The sequence below is a fragment of the Vicia villosa genome, unplaced genomic scaffold (assembly GCF_029867415.1).
Source record: "Vicia villosa cultivar HV-30 ecotype Madison, WI unplaced genomic scaffold, Vvil1.0 ctg.000022F_1_1_2_unsc, whole genome shotgun sequence".
In the NCBI taxonomy this organism is placed as follows: domain Eukaryota; kingdom Viridiplantae; phylum Streptophyta; class Magnoliopsida; order Fabales; family Fabaceae; genus Vicia; species Vicia villosa.
In genome coordinates this window covers 136,187-157,192 of record NW_026704955.1, presented here as the reverse complement: position 1 = coordinate 157,192, position 21,006 = coordinate 136,187, and the positions used below count along the sequence as shown (strand labels likewise).

The following is a 21,006-nucleotide window of genomic DNA, read 5'->3' as shown; positions in this document are numbered from 1 at the left end:
AAAAAAAAATAGTACAATCAAATTGCAGTAATTAAGAATGGCACTTTTGCTTCTGCGTGCACAGAAGTCACAGTCAAGTAACAGCACAATTAACTTATTTTTTGATTTTAGGAAAATTCAAAAGAAATTTTATGAAGTTGAAAAATATTTAACAATTTTGATAGAAAATGTATTTGATGTCACACATCAAAATCAGGTACACTAACAAGAGAGCTTTCAAATAGGTTGGTTCAATTCAACTCATCCCATTTTGATCTGATGAGTTAATACATATATATGAATGGGAGGGAATCGGCTCAGTTATTTCAAAAGTATACAAAATTAATCGTCCAATTTCTAATTAGCCAAGTCGACCCAATCTAACCTATGGGTTAATACGTATAAATGGACTGGATTACATTTAGACCACCAAAAATGAGTCTGACCTAATTTATAATAGATTATGCGACCTGATTTATAATAGATTATGCGACCCGTTGGATTAAACCGACCCAATTAAGTCTGTTGCGGCCCAAGAGACCAGACCAACCCAACTCGCTTCAGCCCGTTGAGCCCAATTAACTCATATACTTACATTGTGACTAAGATTGCACGATTACGTTCAATATGTATATTTTAAAATATTATTTGTGCTTATGTATTAATGTCATATTTGTATCTACGCGAATATTTTAGAGGAGGATCCATTGACTTTGCGGAGAAAACTATACTCTTACATACTCTCTATATCTCTAATATTTCACTCTCTCACTTCAACATTCCCTCTATTTTTCACTCTCTCTCAAAAAAAAAAATCCTAAAAGTAAGGCAAAATTAGAAAATTGAAAATCAGTGAATCAGTATTCCAATATTTCATAGTGAACAATTCTTGATACATGTGCGCATGCACAAATTTTTAACGAGTTACAAATAGTAAAATAATAGAGGATAACAGAAATAGAAAAAGAAAAAGAAAAAAAATATATACACCATCATGATTACAAAGTTACAATCATGACTTACTAGCCCACAAACCCATTCCCTTACTTTCTTCTCAACCTTCTTCCCCACCTTATTGCTCCTTCACCCTCCAACACTTTCTTCTGCACCTCCACCTCATTTCCCCTTTCTCAAATCATTTCTACTTTCTCTAATATTAGGCCCACACACACTCCACCACTACCAATATATATACTTTTACTTAAACTTGAACATTCAACAAAAAAAAGTAAGAGAGGAGAAGAAAGTGGAGAAAGTGTCTCACAAGAAGAACTTGAACACAAAGATTAAAGATGGAAAGTATTTTATATTACTATCAAATATTTCTCTTGCTCACTCAAATCCTATGTTCAGGTGATTTTCTTCTATGATTTAATTTTCCATTTTTTTTCTCTCTTTTTTGGTCTATTATCTCCTTAATTTCTCTTTGAATATGTTTTGAATCCTTATACCACAAATTTGGTTTTGGCATTTTCAAGTTCAACTAGCATAGTTTTATGTTGGACTAATAGTTATATATGTCTCCTTCAAGTTCAACCAATTATAGAGGCATAGAATATAGAAATTTGAACAAGTCTTTTTCAGTATCATGTTTCTAGAGTTTCTCATAGAGCAGTTGTATATCCAACTTTTCTCCAGTACTTTCACATGCACTTTCTTGAAAAAATACAAAGGGACCAACTTCTTTGACTCATATAGGATATAGGGTACCCTACATGTCTCTATTTTTCATTTTTATAAGATGCTCCATAGATAACTGTTCACATGAAACAAAAGAATTAAAGAGGTCTAAGGGCCTAATAATACAATATTTAGTTTGTTTTGGTTAAAATTGCTAACTCGAGTTTCAATGTTCTGATCGTCTTCAAATATGTGACTAAGCCGCTACGAGATATTGTCTATTTTGGGTGTGAGAATCTCTACAACTTTATCCTTTAAAGGTGTTTAGAAAAGACGTCTGGTTGGTTTAAGATTTATGAATATTGTATATAAACTTATCCTTAATTTCGATTTTACGCAATGTGAGATCATTTTGGCTAACCCATCACATAGTTGAAATTTTGAATGAAAGTCTCTCAATTTTTGATAGTTAGTCAGCAATTTATGCATTCACGTAGCCAGCACATTGATGACCTAGAATCCGAATTAGACTGTCTATATTTTAAATTTGATATTTTAATTATCAAAATTTACATTAAAATATAGATTGTCCAATCTCGATCGGACAGGTGTATGATATTATGGATAAAATTTAAATCTAGCTGTCTATTTTTATGCCACTTGAAAGAAAAGACTAAAATCAATATCTTGTACTATCTTTCTTCACATGTTTTAGAAACAGAACAGACAAATTAATTCAATTATGATTTCAAATCCAGGATCAAGTAGGACAGAAAATGAAGAAACAAGACATGTCAATGTACAAAGACATCAAGTAAGACAACAATCTACTATCCAAAAGGATATTACCACTCCAATTACCACCATACCAACAATTTCAACACCTCCATTTTTCAATCCTAATTCAAATCCAGATACATTTTCACCCACTTCCACATTTCCACTTACCACTCCAAACACAGTGAATTCTTCTCCAATTTTTTCTGGTTCAAGTTGGTGTGTTGCAAGCCCAAGTGCTTCATTGATTGCTTTACAAGTTGCATTGGATTATGCTTGTGGATACGGTGGCACTGATTGTTCGGCAATTCAACCCGGTGGAATCTGTTACAATCCGAGTTCTATTCATGATCATGCTTCTTATGCGTTCAATAAGTATTATCATAAGAATCCTTTGCCAAATAGCTGCAATTTTGGTGGAACTGCTGTCATTACTAGCACTAATCCAAGTAAGGCTTTTCCTATAATCATTTTCTTTCCATTTTTTCCAGTAATGTTAGTGCATGTTTAGATCCGCGGTGAGATTGGATGAATCAAAGATGAGCCGCTATAATTTAGACAAAACCAATACTTTAAAACACATACAACCTCGTAACAAAAGCCTGTCCAGTGTCCGACACGTATAGATGTCGGTGTGCTAGACACCAACACAATACTAATACATGTGATTTCTGTTCATTATATTTTTCTTCTCCATAAATCATGCATAAATAACTATATTATGAATACATATGATTGACAAGGAAGAAATAACAATTAAATGGTCATTTGAATTATAATGGTGTGACATCAACACTATGGTTGGTTGCACGAAAATGCTAGGAAATGAAAAAGTTATGATTAGGTATTTTTCTCTTGTTTTATTATTGAGAAAAAAATAAACGGGAAGGAAATGAAAATTGATGTCCATATCAAAGTTCTCTCTTTTAAGTTTTAAGTGAAGAAAATACACTATCTTCAGATAAATGTTTCATTCTTTTTATTTTTTTAGTTATACTAGTGTTAATCTTTTAATTTTCTTCACTTTTTTTTTATCAAGCATAAAAATGACATTTATGTCGATTAATTATTTATTTAATCTCTATTTCATTAAAAAAAAAAGAAGAGAATTTACTATTTTTCTATCTATTTTTTTAATAGATTCAACCGATATATTAAATTGACTATTTTTTATGATCCTCTGTTTGTTGTTGGGTCATGAGAGGAGTCGATAACCGAGATCATTACATTGGGTTGAAATCCAACGACTAAAAAGATTTTAAGTCTCACATTAGTTATAGAAAGTGTACACTTGATGCTGATGATGGCGGGCAGTGGTTGCCGGTGACAATGAGCGGCTCCTAGCAGCTTCTATACAAAATCTGAATCACATCTGAATAAGAGGGATCGTGAGGCTGTGCAGGTATGAGATTGCATGGTTGAAGGAAAATTTATGAGGATTGATTGATACTATCTATACTAACAAGATGCATCATATTTTCAATAGCATATGATATCAAAGACTATCAATCGGAGCATGGGCTGCCCAAAGAGACATGAGGGGGTGTATTGGAAATGTTCTTTGTGGTTTCGAGCAACAATTCTAACAAGGAACAATTGATAGATTCAGGTTGCACTTGGCACATGAATCCGAACAAAGATGTGTTTTAGGAATTATGTGATCAAGATGATGGATCAGTGTTGTTGGGAAACAATAAAGCCCGCAAGATTACATGATTTAGATTTGTGAGGTTCAAGCTCCATGATGAAACCATAAAACTGTTGACAAGTGTTTGTGTGTACTTGACTTGAAGAGAAATTTAATTTCTCTTGGTGAATTCGACAAGAATGCATATGTATTCAAAGGCGAGCAAGGTATCCCGAGAATCATAAAGGGATCGAAGGAAGTCTTGAGATGCATCAAGAAGCAAAACTCTTATTCCTTTAAAGTTGAGGTAATGCATGGTTTAACTCACATTGCATCATTGAAGCTCTTGGCAAAGATTGAGTTATGGCACATGAGACTTGGTTGTGTTAGTGAAAAAGGTCTGATTGGATTAAGCAAACAAAATCTGCTCGGTGGTGATAAGGTTGAAAAACTAGAGTTTTGTGAACCGTGTGTATTTAGTGAAGCCTCAGAGTGAAGTTCAACAAAGGCCAACAAAGAACAAATGGATTCTTTGATTACATTTATGCTAATCTTTGGGAACCTTCAAGAAATCCGGTACACTCAGGTGCAAGATACTTTCTATCCATAGTTGATGGTTACTCTAGAAAGCTATGAGTATGCTTCAAAAGTTGAAAAACTCTAGTGGAGAATCAGACGGGCATGAAGGTCAAGAGGTTAAGGACAGATAATGGTCTTGATTTTTGCAATAATACATTCAACATTTATTGTGTTATGTCCGGTATTGCAAGACACAAGACTGTTGTAGGTACTCCCCAACAAAATGGTCTGGGTGAGAGGATCAATGGTACAATCCTAGAAATGGTGAGATGCATGTTGGTTAGTGTTGGATTGAAGAAGGTGTTTTGGACTGAGGCTGTTGTGACTACAACCTACCTAATAAGCAAGTGTCCCTCAACTGCCTTGGGGATGAAAACACCTCAAGAAGTATGGTCAGGTAATCCACCAAATTTCGGCAGACTTAGAGTGTTTAGCTGTGTAGCTTAAGCCCATATTAGAAAAGACAAAGTCGAACCTAGAGTTGTGAGATGCTTGTTCCTTGGGTATCTTGAGAGAAGTCAATACCTATAAGTTGTTGTTCCTAGAACTATGTCACAAGAAGTGCATCATAAGTCGTGATGTAATTTTCAATGAAACTGAGATGCCTTTTAAGAAAATTGATGATGGTGGTACAAGTCAAAAGATCTCTGAAGAGGAGCAAGATTAGGAAGAAGTTCATATTGAGGTGGAGCACATAGAAGCCGAATTGAATAATCAAGGTGGACCAAGATGAAGTTGCAGAAGATCTGGGTCTAGAAGCAAAGTGGAAAAATATACTCTAGCAATGAATAAGAACAAGTGTGGCGGAAGAAGTCAATGCATCCTTATATGCAACTATAAATCCTAAGGAGTAAGTAGGGTGTGACATATGTCACTCGAGTTTTAATACGCGTCCGAAAAACCTCTTGAGAGAAAACATAACCTTAACTAGTTACCCAAGTCACACTTCAGCTCAATGAGTCAATAGTAACCACAAAATACTTCCAGTTCCCCGGACGAAGGCGACATGATTAACGTCTACAACATGATGTCTCGTGACCATAAAGCCAATGACAATCTCATCAACATAGTCAACTAAGGTTTGTTGGGAATTGTTCCTGATTGGACCAGTGTCATATCCAAATGAAGCCAAGATGCCCAAGACTTAGGAAGCAAAATCGAGGAAGAGGTGGACAAACCCTAGAGGCAAAAGTGATCAAGGAAGATTAACCCCGATAAACGTCTTATGACAATATTTTAAAAAACCTTCCGACATCTGTCTTTTAGATAATTGTCTAAGAGGAAGTTTTAGGACTTCTAAATCAGAAGGTAAACATGTTTTAATAGTACATTTGATCAGAACTAAACCGTCCATACATATCGTCATATGACAGAGTTCACATGATACTCATGTTATGTGAAACATGCGTCCTTAAAAAAGGTTTTAGAGCCTCTAATTTCACAAAACATGAATTCAGTAATAATATCTTTTTATTAAATTCATTACATAATTTTATCGGAAAATCAATTCTACTTTTGATTCTTGACATGTTTGATGATCGTATTTACGTCTTTATTTTAATTTGTAGGTACGGGAACATGTCAATATCCATCCACAAGGTGAATCCTCTACCATATCCACATGATATCTTCTTAGTTTCATTCACTTAACAACTAATTTGAAGTTTAATTAAAATTACATTTGCAGTACAAGTTCATCAATCTTGAACACGACAAACTCAAGTGGTGCCAATGTCTTTGGTTCTGTCCCAGTGCCCACCAACCCCTCTCCCTCTGCAGCCCCTCACACATTTAATAGCTTTGCAGATTTTTGTACCATGCTATGGATAATATCATTTCTGGAAAACATATTTTCCAAAATAATCAATTTTGAAAAGTACATGGATGATACTAGAGCTTCATCTTGAAAAATATAAAAATAAATTTGATTTTTTTATTCATTTAATAACCGATTTATTTGGTCTATATATAAAAACTTTAACCAGAATAATATTTTGGTTTTTATAGATTTCTTCCAAATCAGATAATCTTATTTAACACCACTAATGTAAGTACATTTTTTTTTCTTTTAGTTGTTACATTTTTTTTTAAAATTGGTGTTGTTATTTATAATTAACTAAATAAATTAACACAATTAAAAATAAATAATAATCAGTTATATTTAAAAATTTATTTAGGTAAACTAGAAAATACATTTATAAATAAAAATGTTTATTAATAATGTTAAAGAAAACCAATGGCCCGTTTACTCTTTCGTTTGGTGGTCTTTTCAAACCTGAATGGGCCTCCGCTGAGACACAAATGGGTCTCATTGTTTCATTTAAACCTGAATGAACCCTTTGCAATTCTGAATTTGCTACTCTAAAATTATAAATGCATTTTCGGTTTGCACCACATATTTCCCAAAACATGTCAAATGTGATTTTAGCATTCAAAGTGTAAAAAAATATACCGGAGATATATCTCTGGTTCAGTACCAGTAATATATTTCCGATTAGTAGAGTAGGAAGATTGATTTTTTTGCCACCTTGTTATTTTATATATAACCGAAAATATACTTTCGACAAATTCATAATGTTTAAAACAGTAACCAGCATGATCAACTTTTGATCATACAATTTCTTCTTCTTTCCATAAAACCTCTAAAAAATCTTCCATTCTCAATCCATTTTTCCACTCTAAAATCTTCATTTTTTGTGATTCATCATATAAAAAAGAACTCAAGAAAGTGGATTTTAAAGAAAAGTTTATTCATTTCAATCCCCATTCCTTACACTAATTTGTTTTTGAATTTGGAAACAGGTTAAGCGAGAACCGGAAATATACTCCCGGTTTGTAGTTGAACAAAATCGAAGTTACATTTCCGATTTTTATCTGTGTTTATTTGACAGCAGAACTGTTAATAAATTTTATGTTTTCTATAACATTAGGTATGGTGCATCCCGATAACATTCCCAAACCTAATATATCTCAAGTTGTTTCACCACTCGTATCTCCTATCGTAACTAAGGTGGTAGATATTCGTGAGCATTTTGAAAATTGAAAAGAATTTGAATTACGTGAAGACATGTTGCAGTGGATTCATATAGAGGCTACGAAACTAGGATTTGGTGTTGTGATTGGAAGATCCGATAATGGTACGACAAGAAGAAATGCATTTGTGACTTTGAAATGCGAAAGAAGTGAGAAATATATCTGTCGTATCCCAAAATTGAAAGACGATGACACCAGTTCAATAAAATGTGAATGCCCATTTAGGTTGCATGGTTATCTTTTGGCAAATAACAAATGAAGATTTAATGTGATATGTGGTTTACACAACTATGATTTAAGTCAAAAGTTAGCTGGTCATCCAATTGCATGTCGGCTTCTTCCGGATGAGAAGACATGTGTTTCTGACATGACTTTGAGCTTAGTACCGCCAAAAAACATACTTGCAACCTTGAAGCGAAAAAGACCCGGGAATACATCAAATATCAAGCAAGTTTGCAATTGGCACTATCAATCCAAATTAGCGATTAGGGGGGATTGAACCAAGATGCAACACCTCTAAAGCCCATGCAAACTTAGAGATATTTATTGGACTCATCCTGACTCCATTAAATTGTTCAATATGTTTCCCACCGTGCTCATAATTGATTTAATGTTTAAGACCAATAAGTACAGACTTTCATTGTTGGAAGTTGTTGGTGTTACGTCGACTAAGAAGACGTATTTTATTGGTTTTGCATTTCTAGAGTGAGAAAAGGAGGACAAATTTGCATGGGCTTTAGAGGTTTGTAGGTCAATGTTAAAGGATAAAAAAGATATGCCTAAAGTCATTGTTATCGACCGAGATACAACATTAATGAATTCAGTTGCAACTGTATTTCCTACTTCTTACGCCTTACTTTGTAGGTACCATATTACTAAAAATGTGAGAAGTCGAATTAAACCCGCGGTGGGGACAAAACAGATTGCAGGTGAAGATGGAAAAGTGGTCAAGGCGGACATCATTGTGGAGAAAATTATGGATGCATGGAATTTTATAGTAAATGCATCTACAAAAAGATATATACGCTGATGTTATTTTACAATTCAAGAATGTTTGCATGAAATATCCCGATCTATTGAAATATGTTGAAAGAACAATACTTGATCAGGTAAAGGAGAAGATTGTTTGTGCCTGGACCGATGAGGTAATGCATCTCAGAAATACAACAACAAACCGAGTAGAGTCTGCTCATGCTTGTCTGAAGAATTGGTTGGGAAATATAAAGGGTGATTTGATTGCGGGTTGAGATTCTGTGAACTAGATGATACTAATCCAGCATCACGAGATACAAACAACAGTTGGTCGTAGTATCACGGTGTTGGAACATAGGTTCAAAGACACCACCTTATATTCTCCGTTGGTCGGTAATATGTCTCGGGAAACCCTGAATTATATTTTTCACGAAGCCAAACGAGCTTTTAATGTCGATTCTGACAACTCAAAGTGTGGATGTACAATTGTGAAAATATATGGTCTCTCTTGTGCTTGTGCTTGTGTCTCTCTAATCAGTGGAAGAGACTCAGTTTTGCAGATGACGGTAAAACGAAAGATGATAAATAAAACACATTTTAAAATATAGATGCAACCCTCCAAAGTTTTCCTCTCCAAAACTCTCCAAAAATTAACTCCCAAACAACGACGAAATCTCTAAAGCCATCCTAAGGCGAAGATCTTTTTGAACCTTCTATAGGGCCTATTAGATGATTAAGAAATCAATTTATTAGATTCTTTATAAGAAGAATTCAACCTGCCACCCTTAAATTAAATTTCTGATATTCATTGTGACATTATTACCGAAATTAATGTGTAAATCCCAAAATTTTCGTTTGGTGTGTACGAGGTAGCAAAAGGTGTGAGGGAAAGTTTTCACTTTTCAACCAAGCGCTTGGGCTCGAGTGGCAAACGAGTCTCTGCGAAGGACGATATTCGGGGAATACCGAGTTTGATTCCTGGCAGAAACAACATTTGGCCAGTGCACGTGTCTCCGTAGCACGAGCCGGATTAGTCGATCTACTAAGTAGGTCGGAACCGGTGCGAAAGCAAAAAAAAATATTCACTTTTCCTCTCGATTGATGTGGACGAGGTAACAAAAGGTGTAATTGAAAGTTTTCACTTTATCCCCGATTCATTTTTCCACCGAGGTGAAATAAATCTTTTTCCCTCTGTTGGTTTTCTATCTAGGTGAGATCAACAGTAAAAAAACCATTCTTCAAGATGGATCACAAGAATAGAGAAACATGTTGATCAAGGTTGGTTCCTCTTCTATTGTATTATTAATTTTTAAATTATTTTCTTCAATATATTCTTCTAAAAAATTTAACGTTGTTAGGAACGCATGGATTGTTGTTGTTGAGTTTTAATATTATAACAACACCAACGCAACAATAAACATGGTTAAGTTACATCCATGATTTCATCCATGATTTCCTAACTATAGCATCAAATAATTTTAACAAGTATCCATTAAAAAAATAATTTAAAAAATTACAAGAAAAGATACATTAAGGAATCAACCCGGCATTTCTATGTTCTGCAATACATCATAGGAAATGTCTTCTATCTCATGCAATGTTTTATTATCACTGTACTTTCATGTGCACCTTACTTTCAAGATGAAGATGTGATATTTACCAAGGTAATTAAAACCATACTGGAATATATATAGGGATTTAAGGTTAAAAGTTTGATTGGAGTCAAACTGTGGTCGCACCAATAATAACAAAAATATATAGTTCTATTTTTTAAATCATCATATATAAATCAACAAATAAGTAATCAACAAGAAATATCTGAGGTCACTAATTATTTTGGGTCTCTAACTATAAATAAGTGCAACTATTGATTGATTTAACTCTAAATTATTGTTGCCCAAAACCCATTGATGGTGAATTTGTGTTCATAATATTATATCTCTCCTGAAATCCCATGAATTGTTCACTATTGTAGTTTCATGTTGTTTGAGTGTTGAGTATTAACTATATGTTGACATTATTTCATTTTGTTATTCACATTAGGTTAAAAGGGAAAGAAAGATAGACATAAGATGTAGTTGAAAAAGATGGTATTCCACTCACTTCTTAATACTCTATTCAGAATCACACAAAAGTTCTAAATGAAAAAAAGCGTGAGTGGAGTAATTGGAGTGAGAATCAATTTAGCTATGCTTTAGAATTAATTAAATCATGTTTGCCAATACTCTTTCTTTACATGGTTGTCACATTTTGTTTTTAATTTTTTTATTCAAGAGAAAATCAATTGAATTAAATAATAATAAACAAAGAAATAAATAATAAGTTATTCCGTGCAAAGATAGCGATAATAATTAAAGAATGGAGAGCATGGATATCAGAATATAAAGAATATAAATAAATGTATGTGCTAATCATGTTAATTTTTAGAATTTTTGTTTTACTTGAGTTTTCTTTGGGCTTATATAGTTTATAAAGCCCGTTAAGATAAAATTGTAATAAATTTTTGTTTAAATCTTTAAAATCATATTTTAAACTAAGTTCAAGCTAAGGTTTGGCTATCAGTTTTTGCTGGCTTATCCGATTTTACTTTGATTTTGAATTAAAATCCAATTATTAGTGTAGGTTGTTTTTAAGATAAAATAGATTGGACTTGTGTCCAATTCCTAGTTGAAAAGCTCAGTCAAGTTCAATTTTTATAATCTTGGTATTTACGTTCTAATATATTAAATGGTGTGGGATTCATACGAATTACTGATTTTTTATGTGGATTGATGAATTGACAATGTCATGTGATTCACTGATGTTTCATGTGAATTAATTTAATTTTCGGTTAATTTTTATATTAGCGGTGAGAGGCCATATGTTTTTTTTGTCAATGTTAAATATTTATTTCTTATTCTTTTTAATCTCTTTAATAAGGTTAAATTATAATTTTGACCTTCCTATTTTATTCTTTTTATAAAATTTGATATTTGATATTAAATTCAAACAATTTTAGTTCTTTCTCACATTTTTTTTCATAAAAAATTGATGAGATTTTTGTTTTTTAACTTATATTTTCTACATAAAAAATGTATGAGATTTTTGTTTTTTTAACTTATATTTTTATCTACAAATTTATATACGATAATTTGTCATGTGTTACCACTAGTTTGTTATTTGAAGTGCAAAAGTATGAGATAGAAAAAAACTATTTAAATTTAAAATAGAGAGATCAATTTTTTAAATTAGACAAAATAGGAGACCAAAACTATATATATATATATATATATATATATATATATATATATATATATATATATATATATATATATATATATAATGTCATTTATTTTATAATTATTTTGAACATCATAATTAAAGTTGAATTTTCATTAATATTGAGAGAATAAAATATTATTAAAAATAAATGTTTTTTTATACTAATTCATGTTTTTTATTGAGTTAATGAAAAATAAATTGCAATAAATAGACTTTAATAAGAAAAGATAAACTAAATTTTATTTTTGTGATGGTTTAGTGTTAAAAATAAGTTGAAATAAAAAAAAAAGATCATACCTCTTAATTAATCAAATATCAAAATCAAATTCTATTTATCTATCTAATCAAATCCTATAGTTCATTATTTTTATTTTACCTAGAAATAAAAAAAAAATCCAAAATCTCATTAAATAAATATTCAATAGTAAAAAATTAAAAAAAATAATAATTTAATACCGCCGAATGCAAATACATAATTTTTCTATCTAATTTCTTTTTATTAATGATAAATATATATCTCAAATTTCTTTTAATATTTTTGATAAAATATATTTGTTGTTTTTTTATATTTGTTGATATTAGATATTTGTCTCATCTATTTCTTAACTATTCATAACATTAGTTATGGTTGAATTTTTCATTAATATTATGATAATAAAATATTGATTTGAAATAACACTATTTTAAAATTTGTATGATAAAATAGAAATTGTATGATGGTCTAATTCATGTTTTTATTTATTAATTTTAAAAAGTAATAAATAATTGATTTTAATGAATAAATATAATACATTAAAAAAAGAAAAAGATAGTGAATCAGAATGAGAAGAAAATCTTTTTTGAAAATGAGAACCAACATAACAGTATAATAGTGTAGTCAGATTCAGAGTAGTATAAGAAGGAACGAATTGGATTACAAAAGTCTGATTCACAAAAAAGTCAAAAGAAATTGATTGGATATGAAAGAATAATGAAATAGTCAGAAAAAAAGTTTGACTCAATGTAGTCTGAATGAGAAGGAAAACTTTTTGGAAATGAGAACCAACGTAATAGTGTGGTGACACTCAATGTCAGAATAAAAAGAATGACTCATAAAAAGTCGAAAGAAATTGATTGGATGCAAAAGAATAATGAAATAGTCAGAAAAACAAAAATTTGACTCAATATAGTCAGAATGAGAAGGAAATCTTTTTGAGAATGAGAACCAACATAATAGTGTAGTCAGACGCAGTGTCAGAATAAAAAGAAATGATGTCCAAGAAGAGTTAGAATTAAAATAAAAAAAAGGAATGGATTAGAAAGACAAAAATACCCCTAATTTAAGGAGGTGTTAAATTTTGAAAAAGGATTATGATAATTACTTTAGTATCTTTTTAGTTTTATGGTTTGAATATAGATATACATACCATTAAAATTCATTAAAAAAATACTACTCTCTCATTTTGAAGTAGTTAATACATACATAAACAAAAAAGCCAATAACTCATTATTAATGTGTGTCTATCTACCTATCAACATCATACAAAATGTAACAATTTGTGGAGTACGTGGTATATTTTCATATATTCAAATTCTCATTTTTATAAAATTCTATGACTCCTAAAGCTTGACAAAATGTATGATTGGGTATACAACTACTATATCTTTTAAAAATAAATGCACTCAAAAAGTACATTTTTAAAATGTGTACACATAAAAAATAAAACTTTCCTAAAAAAAAACAAATATACTTTTAAAAGTATATAGATAAAACTTACCTAAAAATGTGAACACACAGAAAATAAAATTTTCCTAAAAATGTATATATATATATATATATATATATATATATATATATATATATATATATATATATATATATATATATATATATATATATATATATATATATATATATATTGATAATGTAATGTATATAAACCTTCATACCTTTTTAGGTTTAGGAATGATGGCCAACTTTAATTTTATTTTGTCGAATAATGTAAAAATAGTACGCTTCCTTATTTAAAATCTTTAGAAAAAACAAAAAAAAACATTGAAATGACAAAGACTTTGACTCATAATTCAAATTATTCAAACCCTTTCAACTAAGACAAATCATACTTGAACTCGGTGTCAATTCACATTTCAACAGATTTCAACAGGCTAAATACAGAAAGCATTTATGTGAGAACTTAATACATAATCATGCACATAAAGAACATATCCAACAATTTCAAACAAGACTACAAATTTATTTTAAAAAAAAAAAACATTATACAAAAGATGCTTGTGGTCTTGACACTATTTGGTGAACATAATTCAACATCTGTCAATTCACAGTTCAAAGTGCTTATTCTTTGTTGCATCAAAAGAATGTGACAATTAAGGATGATTGGAAGACCATTTGGAAGTGGCGGGAGCCTCTACTCAATAGTCCTCACTTCAATGACACTATCTTGGATGGAAGCAACCACATGAAGGTTGGATTAATCTCAATAGCAATGGGGCTTCTAAGGATATCTCTGATATTGTTGGGTGTGGCAGTCTTTTTCACGATTCAGATAGTAGATGGATTAAAGACTACTTTAAGAAAATTGGAGTTTGTGATGCCTTACATGAGGAGATCTCCCAAAGATTCTCTATGATAATTTGTTTACTTTTTCTTGGGTGTTGGTTGACCTCTTTTGTACGAAATAAAAAAAAATGTTTATTATTTCCAATAAACTCAATTAAATATTAGCGTTAAATATGTTTAAAGTCTCTATAAAATTAGGTATTTTTATTTTTTGTCCCTCTAAAAATTACGTTAAATAATTATCTCTCTAAATTTATGAATTTTAACTTTTGATTCCTCTTCCTAAAACCGTCGCTAATAACTGTCATTAATTTAGTCGCTAAATAGTAAATCGTCATTAATTTAGTCTCTAAGTTATAAACCGTCGTTAATTGTTACTATATTGTAAAAATCATCGTTAAGTTAAGTTACAGGAGGATAAAAAATAAAATTTTTAACTTTTGAAAGATAGTTTTTTAACAAAATTTTTTATAGGAACGAAAATTAAAAATGTTTAATTTTAAAAAATTTTAAATACATTTAATCTTAAATATTATAAGTTTGTCTCAAACTTTAAAAAAAATTATATATCTAATAATAGTTCAACTATTACGAATATTTAACAATATTTTAAGAGTGACAGAGCTTTATAAGATCTTAAATAATGGACTGTTTAACCATGAAAGAAGGTCATATTATACTTTACATTAATTTCAATAGAAGTCATATATAAATCTTTCAATAACCTGCGTGCCATGGCATTGGTTCCATTAGTCGGTCATATATTACACCTTATTCTTGGTGATTCAATGAGGCCATGCTTGCTAACAACAACAAATGGCAACTTCATTCATTATAACATGTCACGTGTACGCTTTTACCGTTTCATCATGCAATGCACTTTTAGTAAACAACATATTTATTCTGTCTCCATTACTGTACTACTGACTACACATTGACATTTATTTGACTGCACTGCAGTTTATGGAGTACTAGTATATAAATGTTGATAAAAATAATCACTACATATTACTATTATTTTGTAATTTAAACCCATTTTGAATGTTAACATGATATTAAATCTATAAATATATTAAAACTGTTTTCAAAATACCAAAAAATATTATTGGCACTAAAAATATGGTCAACTCAATAACTGCACCAACTGCGCGCAATCCGACAACACCAATCTGCAAAAACCGAGTTTGAAAATGTTTCTAAAAAGCTGATATACACAATGAATTACAGACGTTTACACTTAAAAAATTATCCAATGAAATGTTCAAAATATATTGAAAAAGGTTATCTCTCAAAGATATTTATAATTATTTTGAACATCATAATTAAAGTTGAATTTTCATTAATATTGAGAGAATAAAATATTATTAAAAATAAATGTTTTTATACTAATTCATTTTTTATTGAGTTAATGAAAAATAAATTGCAATGAATAGACTTTAATAAAAAAAGATAAACGAAATTTGATTTTTGATGGTTCAGTGTTAAAAATAAGTTGAAATAAAAAAAAATCATACCTCTTAATTAATCAAATATCAAAATCAAATTCTATTTATCTATCTAATCAAATTCTATAGTTCATTATTTTTATTTTACCTAGAAATAAAAATAAAAGATAAAAATCCAAAATCTCATTAAATAAATATTCAATAGTAAAAAATTAAACAATTTATAATTTAATACCGCGGAATGCAAATACATAATATTTCTATCTAATTTCTTTTATTAATGATAAATATATATCTCAAATTTCTTTTAATATTTTTGATAAAATATATTTGTTTTTTTTTTTTATATTTGTTGATATTAGATATTTGTCTCTTCTATTTCTTAACTATTCATAACATTAGTTATGGTTGAATTTTTAATTAATATTAAGATAATGAAATATTGATTTAAAATAACACTATTTTAAAATTTGTATGATAAAATAGAAATTGTATATGGTCTAATTCATGTTTTTATTTATTAATGTTTTTATTTATTAATTTTAAAAAGAATAAATAATAACTAATTGATTTTAATGAAAAAATATAATAGATTGAAAAAGAAAAAGAATAGTTAAACAAAATAAGAATAGTTAAACAGAATAGTATAGTCAGACTGACTGGGGAATAGTATAGTCAGACTCAGTGAAAAAGATTTTTGTTTTGGAATAAGAAGTAACAAAATAATAGTATAGTACTATAGTTAGACTGAGTGAAGAAAAATAATTGGAATGAGAAGTAAGACAATAAAGACAAAAAAAAATTAATTCACTATAATCAGAATGAAAAGGAAATTTTTTTGAAAATGAGAACCAACATAATAGTATAGTCAGACTCAGAGTAGTATAAGAAGAAACTGATTGAATTGATAGGATATAAAACTTTGAAAATGAAAACCAACATAATAGTGTAGTCAGATTCAGAGTAGTATAAGAAGGAATGGATTGGATGATACGATATAAAACAAAACTAACTAATAGAATATAAGACAAAAGTCTGACTCACAAAAAATCAAAAAGTCAAAAGAAATTGATTGGATATGAAAGAATAATGAAATAGTCTGAAAAAAAGTCTGACTCAATGTACTCTGAATGAGAAGGAAATCTTTTTGGGAATGAGAACCATCATAAGTCTGACTCAATGTAGTCTGAATGAGAAGGAAATAGTTTTGGGAATGAGAACCAACATAATAGTTTAGTGAGACTCAATGTCAGAATAAAAAGAATGACTCATAAAAAGTCAAAAAGTCAGAAAAAGAATTGATTGGATGCGAAAGAATAATGAAATAGTCAGAAAAACAGAAGTTTGACTCAATGTAGTCAGAATGAGAAGGAAATCTTTTAATGAGAACCAACATAATAGTGTAGTCAACTCAGTGTCAGAATAAAAAAAAAACTGATGTACGTACCAGAAGAGTTAGAATGACCTAGATAAAATAAAAAAGAAAGAGTTGATTAGAAAGACAAAAATACCCCTAATTTAAGGAGGTGTTAAATTTTGAAAAAGGTTATGATAATTATTTTAGTATCTTTTTAGTTTTATGTTTTGAATATAGATATACTACTATCTCATATTGAAGTAGTTAATACATCAACAAAAAAGCCAATATCTCATTATTTCATTGAGTCAATGAAATTAATGTGTGTCTATATCTACCTATCAACATCATACAAAATGTAACAATTTATGGAGTAGATGGTATGTTTTCATATATTCAAAGTCTTGTTTTTATAAAATTCTATGACTCCTAAAGCTTGACAAAATGTATGATTGGCTGTACAACTACTATATCTTTTAAAAATAAATGCACACAAAAAGTACATTTTTAAAATGTCTACACATAGAAAATAAAACTTTCCTAAAAAAACATATATACTTTTAAAAGTATATAAATAAAACTTACCTAAAAATGTGAGCACACAGAAAATAAAATTTTCCTAAAAAGTATACACTTTTAAATGTATATTAACCTTCATACCTTTTTAGGTTTAGGAATTATGGCCAACTTTAATTATTTTTTTGTCAAATAATGTAAAAATAGTACGTTTCCTTATTTAAAATCTTTAGAAAAACAAAAAAAAAAAAAACATTGAAATGACAAAGACTTTGACTCATAATTCAAATTATTCAAACCCTTTCAACTAAGACAAATCATACTTGAACTCATCAACAACCACATGATAGACAATGTCAATTAACATTTCAACAGATTTCAATAGGCTAAATACAGAAAGCATTTATGTGAGAACTCAATACATAATCATCATGCACATAAAGAACATATCCAACAATTTCAAACAAGACTACAAATTTATTTAAAAACAAACATTATACAAAAGATGCACTAATTAACTTAAAAAACTAGATGAAAACTTAAACTTAATAACAACATTTTTTTGCTTCATCTTGTTGAACAATCCCTTCATTCCCAGCAAGCATCAAATACTTATCCCTCCGAGTTAAATTCGTGCACTCGAATCCCAAAGCTTCGCCCAACTTTTTCTGTATATGATTCGCCACTTCAAAACTCGACTTTCCACCCGCGCATGTAAGTTCTTTAGGCACCTTCTCGAGAATTTGAATATGATAACTCGGCTTCGGGTTCATCAAGAAAAAGATTGGATCCAAACACTTCAATCCACTTGCTGTTGTACCATAAAACATGCTAACATTAGTATCCATTGCCACAGGCACAATCTCATCAGCCAACTCAGCGAACAGCGAGCTAAATCGTAACAAGTACGGTTCTCTACAAGTCGTTCCTTCAGGACAAACAACTAAATCGCCTTCACTTAGCAACTTTTGCATGGTTTCGCCGTCTTGTTTTCTGTTTCTTGTTAACCTCACTGTCTTAATCGGCGCTATGAACTCGGAAACTTTGCTTAAACTATAAGTTACCGCGGTTAACGGCTTTGCTAATGATGTGCTTAGGAAAACCGGATCCAACAGTGTCCTATGAGTGCATACAAACAAAACACCTTTGTTTGGTTGTGTTTTTTTAGGGATAGTTCCTTTGATTTTCAGATCTATGCCACTGTAAACACCGAGTTCGAGTGCTAGTTTGTAAGGAAGGAAAATGCCAAGAAGGATTCTGTAAATTGCTAAGAAAATTCCAATTGGTAGCCACATGAACATGCAGAATGATGCTGATGGTGTTGGCAGGAATGCTAATCTTCCATCATGAAATATTAATGGTTTTGGATATTTGTCGCGTGTCATCGTCACCGAGTTTGGACTATTCTTGTTGTTTTCTTCATTATTCATCACATATGCTTCCTGTCATATTCATGCAGCTTGAATCAGACATAGCACATCAACATGATTAATGATACATATGTACTAAATTAATTATGTTCTAAAATGCAATAGATTTGTACTATGTTTTGGTTTTTTTTTTGTGCTAAACAACATTAACATACCAAATGAGGAAATAACAATGTTGATCTTAAAATACACAAACATGTTTAGAATTTGCTTTACCAACACTTTACTTATTGTTGTCGAAATGGTTTTTTTATTTTTTTTTATTAAATAACACATGCAATGTTTGGATTTATTACGAGTTTGACAGAATCACAGAGTGTCACTTAACTTTGACAATATTTATTGTTGAAATGATTGATAAAACCATTGATACACAATATTTTGGATTGACGATGAATTTGACAGAATCACAGCGTAAACCGTTATAATTTTAATAACAACTTTGTTATATAGACACATAAAAATCAAACACTAGTCCAAAATTCGACTTGCATGTATGTGGTTTTAAGACACATAGAAAAAGTCAAAATTTCATGTTAGATATTGTAATTCCAAACATGCATGTGATTCAAACAACATTTGGAGCAAAGTTAAAACTAACCTTAATTTCAAACATGCATGTGATTCAAACAACATTTGAAGCTAAATTCAAACATACCTTGCAAGATGAAATGAAAAGATGATCATTTGAACTCGAAGTTCCGATTCCAATATCGGGTTTTCGATCACCAAAATAATCTTTAAGAGCCTTATTCTTCACAACCAAGCCAGAAGAAGTAAGACAACCAGTGAAGTAGCCACCAACAACATGCAACTCAGTCCCTATAACATCACCGACACTCAAATATTCCTTCAAGAAACCCTCAACCATAACTCTAGGAACATTTGTGATAACAACTTTGGAACCAGTTGAAGCAAGAATCTCACAAACATGAACATTAAGATTCTCTAAATAAAACTTAGGCAAAACAGCCCTAGAAACATTCTCCATGTCCTTGATTCTCAAACCACAAAAGGTTATAAAAGTCATAACCTTTATCTTCATCTCATGATCACAAACCATGAGAAAAGGACAAGACATGAGCAAGAGAAAAGCTCTCAAAATGCTGCCACCTTCAAAAGCAACAAGCATGAAAAAAGGAAAAAAGGATTCAGTTTTCAAGATGACTCCAAGAATGTCACAAACAACTGTTTGTGACATCCTATTCCTACCTTGTACATCACATTTTGCTATATTAGGAAAAGAACATGTTTGATGATGAGATGGTTTTGATGAAAGACTTAGACCAAAGGTTCTCATTTTTCTTGCAGCTCTATAGAATGAATTTGCAAGTAGTTGGTATAAAACCAAGTCTACAACAACACTTATAAGAGACACCATGGATGATTTTTGAAGAAAAAAACAAAAAGAGATAAAAAAAAAAGAGAATAGTAAAAAAATGGGAGAAGATTAAGGAGAGAATCTGAAATGTGTGAGATTGTGTGAGGTGAAGAACAAAGTGTACAGATAGTAATATTTATAGAGTCATTAAAGGAGTGATTGAAGCATTTGGTTAACCACACAGTTGGCATTAACTCACCTTACACATTTTTTGAAATTGAAATTCTATTTACATGCTATAGTGCTTCTAACATGTTGCCAGATAGTACAAGTAATAATGTTTTGTTGAGTAGGTAGGTTAAGATGTTGGTGACCGCCTCTAAGAGTCTGTAATATTCTTTCTAAATGTTGGACCAAGGGGGCACACACTATACATTGATTTTAAATGTCACATATAGTTTATGTTTGGTATTAAAGGGACTTTTTTGAAATTAAGATGAATAGTAGTTTTTGTTAAATCAGTCAAATTTGA

At 30.2% G+C, this 21,006-nt stretch overlaps 2 protein-coding genes across 2 annotated transcripts; one reads left to right on the top strand and one right to left on the bottom strand.

The window, feature by feature from the left end:
* The first annotated feature begins 986 nt into the window (after window positions 1-986).
* LOC131622020 (PLASMODESMATA CALLOSE-BINDING PROTEIN 5-like) lies at window positions 987-6,636 on the top strand. The gene is made up of 4 exons (XM_058893070.1): window positions 987-1,332; window positions 2,358-2,825; window positions 6,151-6,181; window positions 6,270-6,636. The coding sequence occupies exons 1-4, from the start codon at window positions 1,272-1,274 to the stop codon at window positions 6,487-6,489; spliced, it is 780 nt and encodes a 259-aa protein (XP_058749053.1). The 5' UTR covers window positions 987-1,271; the 3' UTR covers window positions 6,490-6,636.
* Window positions 6,637-18,180: 11,544 nt separating this feature from the next.
* LOC131622017 (glycerol-3-phosphate acyltransferase 1) lies at window positions 18,181-20,733 on the bottom strand. The gene is made up of 2 exons (XM_058893068.1): window positions 19,812-20,733; window positions 18,181-19,165 (listed from the first exon to the last, which is right to left on the bottom strand). Exons 1-2 carry the CDS (start codon window positions 20,532-20,534, stop codon window positions 18,269-18,271), a joined length of 1,620 nt encoding a protein of 539 aa, XP_058749051.1. The 5' UTR covers window positions 20,535-20,733; the 3' UTR covers window positions 18,181-18,268.
* Between the last annotated feature and the right edge of the window lie 273 nt (window positions 20,734-21,006).

Coding starts and splice junctions, on each gene's coding strand:
- LOC131622020 (XM_058893070.1), top strand. CDS start 1,272: ATGGAAAGTATTTTATATTACTATCAAATATTTCTCTTGCTCACTCAA. Junction 1,333..2,357: donor CACTCAAATCCTATGTTCAG/GTGATTTTCTTC, acceptor TTTCAAATCCAG/GATCAAGTAGGACAGAAAAT. Junction 6,182..6,269: donor TGTCAATATCCATCCACAAG/GTGAATCCTCTA, acceptor TTACATTTGCAG/TACAAGTTCATCAATCTTGA.
- LOC131622017 (XM_058893068.1), bottom strand. CDS start 20,534: ATGGTGTCTCTTATAAGTGTTGTTGTAGACTTGGTTTTATACCAACTA. Junction 19,166..19,811: donor TTTTCATTTCATCTTGCAAG/GTATGTTTGAAT, acceptor TGAATATGACAG/GAAGCATATGTGATGAATAA.